Here is a 5,452-nt window from a genome sequence, read left to right on the forward strand (position 1 = left end):
CAACCCAAGTCCAGCCGCCCTTGCATGCGCACACAGTGTGCATGCGCTCCTGGTGCTGTGCAATGACGTCGCTTTGTGGCAGGCGGGTGGGCGAGTGCACGGAAACAATGCATTGAAGTATGAACTGCTGCACACACCTTTGTTGAAGAAGAAACCTACAAACATCCAGTTTTTCTCACTAGAGAAGTTGAAGTTTCTGCTTCCAGTACGAATTTTCCTATGCTTGGATTTTCCATATGCTTGGAATGTATTCTTGCACTTGCTAAATTGGTGGCTTATGTATGATGCTTTTGTTAACTGATTTCTCTAATTGATTGTCTTATTGAGTTTCTGATGACTTACCTTGCATATATTTAGCACTTAGCACTTTGCTCTTTGATAAGTATTAAATTTTTATCTCAATACAGTCTCACCCCCGGAGACCCTTGTGGTCCTATTTATGTGCGGTCACATTTGGAGGTTGGCAAGCCTATCCTACCATCATATGTTCTATGTGTATTTTTGTTACTGTTATCTCTCTCACTCTCCCCAAAGTCCAAACCCTGCAGCAATACCCCATTAACTTTGTTCTAAGTACCTGAGGTAGGGTATCCCCCCACTTTAACCCAGCTGGGATTAGCAGCAGAGAAGGTGACAATACCCACCCCCTTCACCCAGCTGGGATCAGGAGCAGATGGCAATGTGCACACTCCTTCACCCGGCTAGCGTGCTCACACTTGGTAAACTTAAAGAAACTTGGAAACTACATGGTGTAGAAGAGAAGGTAATCATGAGAGATTAGAAGAATCCCTTATTATTATTTTTTAAAAAGGTACATGATTAGAATTTCAAAACCTCATGTTGCTTCCAAGAAATGTGGGCCCCACCTTTGAACAATAAGGAGGTTGCCAAATAGAGATTGGGACCATGGTCTTGGCAACTGGCTGACCACAACTTGCTGGAAGTTGCAAGGGAGGGGCACAAGGAGGCCACTTGAGGAAGAACATACTGGAATATCTTGAGCAAGTGACTGACAGAACAATTGCTTATTGGGGATGTAATTTGGCAAGCAAGCGAGTTTTCACATCCAGTGGAGGAAGCAAGGAGGACTATAATAGAAGCGACCATCCTAAGGATATTCACCACATCGTCACCTATTCTTCCTCTTCTATTCATTGCTTGTTGACTGAGGTGAGTAAATTTAAACAAACTTGGTTGAATCCTCTTATATTAGGATTTGGATAGACCGAGATTATCAACTGTTATCAGTATCTTCTTGCATTACTCGGGAATGTCTGTGTGTCACTTCAAACAGCCATAGAAGCACAGAGGCAAGAATTTTCATTAGAGAGGGTTTTTTTTAAAGTAAGACAGATAGGTATGGAACAAATGAAAATAAATGGTAACTTCCGACAGTGTACAAGGAACCCCCTCAGGTTGCTGATCTTTATCATCCTGACAAGTAATGAGAGGACATTTAGCACTCATGTCCACCCAATACAAGGAAATGGAAATAATTCTTCTACTATTGGGTCAGTGAGAAAAACCACAAAAACCTGTTTTGAAAAAACTCCCGGAGTTAAATGGAATTCTGCCACCCATCTGGATGAAATCACAAGTCGGGGGTACTTGGGGGTGAGTGGTATATTTCTCCTCATAATGACAGTGCAGAGAACTAGTTTTAGGTGTAGTGATCATGATAAGGGACTATTTGTGAAATGATTACATTCAGATGGGGAGAGACAACTATTACCTCAGGGAACTGAATGTGAAATGAGCAGCTGTTGCTAACCATTCTCTCATCCCACTGTCATGTCTGGTACTTAGGTTTGGCAGTTTGTGAACTGTTTCAAATATATCCCTGTGTAAATAGTGGGAAACTACTTTTGACTTACAAATGTTGCTAATCTTGTGTATATTTTCAGTGGAGAGAGAAGAAAATGAGCTTCATGGACTTGGGTTGGGTATTCCCTTCTCTTTCCTCAACAAAACATTGTCTTCATAGGTGATCCACTGACTCAAGATGTCTGAGACTCAGCTGGAAAAATGCTGTGAATGCATCATCAATGTTTTCCACCAATACTCGATTCGAGTGGATCATTTCGATATGCTCAGCAAGGGAGAGCTGAAGAAGATGATCAAGGAGCAGATGCCCAACTTCCTGAAGGTGAGGTACTCATTTTCTTATTAGAAGTAGGCCTCCTTCCTCAGATTGCTAGAGGTTGGCTTTCATCTTGAGATTGCTTGAGGTAGTGGTGGAATGGGCAGATGGGGCAAAGACGGAGACATAATTAGATTCCCTTCACCACTCCTGATCATGGCCGGGTGAAGGGATAGGCATTGCTGCCTGCTCTATGCCTGATGGTTTGTCAGCATGGACACAAACCATGCTCTGTGCCGACACACATTACCTCGGGGATTGGCTTCTATTTTTTTTTAAATGTGCAGATTGACTCAGAAATCAGCCACCAGGGGTAGGAAAACTCCTGCCTTTCTCTCAGGCTCCTTTCCCTGTGCAAAAACATGCAGAGGGGAGACCTTTCCCCATTTCTGCTGCTCTGCATGGAGGTAATCTGAGCAGACATGGCAGCAGAAAGGGGGAAACTTTCCTTCCCCACATTTTGTGTGGGGGAAAAAAGCTTCAGGGAAAGGTAGGAGCTTTTCCTCCTGCACTGGCAGCTCTCTCAGTCCATTTGGATGACTTTTTTTTTAACAGAAGCCCAAGGTGATGTGTATCTGTGCAGAGCACAGGCTGTCTCTCAGAGGAACTGAAGTCACATGTAGAATGACTGAGAGTCAGCCATCAAACACAGTATCATGGCAAGTATCTCAAGGGAATTCGATGTCCTAACCATCTTCATAACCATCTTTTAATTTTCACAGAAAAAGAAGGACCAAAAGTCTGTTGATCAAATATTTGAACAGCTTGACAAGGACAAGAGCGGGCAGATCACTTTTGAAGAATTCATGGCTTGCATTACCAAATTGTTGATTGCCTGTCATGATCACATCCACAAGAAAGAGGGGCAGGGTCATGGCCACGGTCACAGCCACTAAACACCACCTGTGAGGTCAACATTTCAGGATCCTGGTTGCTGTTGCCACTGGGAGACAATAAAGATTGATCTGGTGTTCCTGAGATGGTTGTTCTGTGCTTTTATGTGAATGTCTGGTTGTAAGACATGGTGTCATTGTTCTGAATTGATTTGGCATCAGACCCTTTAAAAAGGTTACTGAAAGAAATCTATCCTTTTAATCCATAGTCCTGTAGTTCCCCCAAAGGAAAAATACTTTATTAATTAAGAAAATCTATCTATCTATCTATCTATCTATCTATCTATCTATCTATCTATCTATCTATCTATCTATCTATCTATCTATCTATCTATCTATCTATCTATCTATCTATCTATCTATCTATCTATCTCCTTGAATATTGCCAACGTTTGTATCAAAATATTCTGGAATTAGTAGGAATATATCTCTGTCTATCTATCTTGAGGCTAAACATACACAGAGACCATAATGCAGATGTAGAATCCATTTCTTATATTCCCTTGTTTGCTGGCAACACCTGGCTCTGAACATTCTAGAATTAGGGGACATTCTAGAATGATAATACTAGCTGCATATCTGGATCCCCCCCCAAAAATTGGTAATCTAATCAGTGTTCAAAAACGTAGCTAAATAGTAGAGTGCAGTAGTACCTAACCAACATACCCTCTATGCATCTGACAAAGAGAGCTGTGGCTCTCTAAAGCCTATATTACTATATAATTGAGTAAGCAACTCACTTTATACCCTGGTGCACCACCAGAGTGTGCTGCCATAGAGAGAAGCCTAGGCAAGGAGCCATGTCCCTCCACAAAACATGCCACAGTGGGAAGATGAGGCTGGGACCAGGATGGGAGAAGGTGGCAATGCCCACCTACAGCCAGCTGGTATTAGGAGCAGAGATGGAGGCAATACCCACTCCCACCATAACACAGCTGGCATTAGGAGTGGAGCAGGTGGCAATACCCACCCGCTGCCTTAACACAGCAGGTTTTAGAAGTGGAGTAGGTGGCAATGCCCACCCCAAACCTTAACACAGCTGAGATCAGGAGCAGATCAGATGGCAATGCCTGCCCTTCTACAATCGACTAGGATCAGAGTTGGAGCAAGTGACAATGTCCCTGTGCCTTAACCCAGTTGGTATCAGCAGCAGACCAGGTAGCAATGCTCACCCCCTTTCAACCAGTTGGGATCAGGAGTTGAGCAGTTGACAATGCCCACCATACACCTTAACCCAGCTGGTAATAGGAACAGAGCAGGTGGCAATGCCCACCCCCACCTTAACTTATAAGGAGCGGAGCAGATGGCAATGCCCACCTACTGCCTTAACACTGCAGGTATTAGAAGCGGAGAAGGTGGCAATGCTCACCCCCCCAACTTATTGCAGCTGAGATCAAGAGCAGATCAGATGGCAATGCCCACCCTCCTACACCCAACTAGGATCAGGGAGCAAGTGACAATGTCCCTGCGCCTTAACCCAGCTGGTATTATGAGTGGAGGAGGTGGCAATGCCCTATATGAAACTCCAGGATAGGAATAGCTATTTGCCTGTTAATCATGATCCAACTAAATGCATAGTGGAATTGGTAAAAATAGTTTTGGATGGGGATTACTGATGGGCGAAATTATATAACAAATGTATAGATCTTTAATGAATATAGCACCCAGGGTCCCCTTATTTTACGTCTTACCTAAAATCCACAAGGTTTTTTTTCCTCCCCCTGGCCAACCAATTGTGTCAGGATGTGATTCAGTGTTAGACCCTTTGGCAATTTATATAGACACTTTCCTGTAACCCTTTGTGGTAAGAACATCAGCCTTTGTTAAAGATACAGGCGCCTTTATACAAGAAATTGAAGGGATGGCAATGAATTTGGACTACACTTTCATTACTATGGATGTTGCCTCCCTATATCCGTCCATCCCCCATGAGGGAGCTAGGAGGATAATTGAGACAGTTTTATACCAACAAGAACAGCAGGTTCCTGCTACCCTGTTTTTGCTTCAACTGGTGGTGATGGAGTGTGCCGCTGCCCCCAGCATTGCCAACTTATATATGGCAGACCTGGAATCCAGATTAATTTTGTCACCATCTGCAAACCCTTTTTTTGGAAGGATTAGAACATACAGAAGATTTATAAATGATTTATACATTTTGTTTCAGGGGAAAGAACAGGTAGAGCCCTTTATACTTTCGATGAACAAATTGGACAACAATATTAAATTCACTGCCAAATTCAATATGGATTGTATTAGTTTTCTAGATATAGTCACTTATCACACTGAGCACAACACCCTTGGCGTGAGATCCTTTAAAAAGGTTACTGATAAAAATTCTTATTTGGACTATTAATCTTTTCACCCCTGTCATCTGAAGGAAAATATCCCGTACGGGCAGATGTTGAGACTTAAATGGAAA

General features: G+C 42.9%; 1 protein-coding gene across 1 annotated transcript; it reads left to right on the forward strand.

The window, feature by feature from the left end:
* The first annotated feature begins 1,139 nt into the window (after positions 1 to 1,139).
* LOC129332614 (protein S100-A12-like) lies at positions 1,140 to 3,095 on the forward strand. Its single transcript, XM_054983876.1, has 3 exons — positions 1,140 to 1,170; positions 1,985 to 2,146; positions 2,863 to 3,095. Exons 2-3 carry the CDS (start codon positions 2,003 to 2,005, stop codon positions 3,034 to 3,036), a joined length of 318 nt encoding a protein of 105 aa, XP_054839851.1. The 5' UTR covers positions 1,140 to 1,170; positions 1,985 to 2,002; the 3' UTR covers positions 3,037 to 3,095.
* Positions 3,096 to 5,452: the final 2,357 nt, after the last annotated feature.

The sequence above is a fragment of the Eublepharis macularius genome, chromosome 1, assembly GCF_028583425.1.
Source record: "Eublepharis macularius isolate TG4126 chromosome 1, MPM_Emac_v1.0, whole genome shotgun sequence".
NCBI classification, from domain to species: domain Eukaryota; kingdom Metazoa; phylum Chordata; class Lepidosauria; order Squamata; family Eublepharidae; genus Eublepharis; species Eublepharis macularius.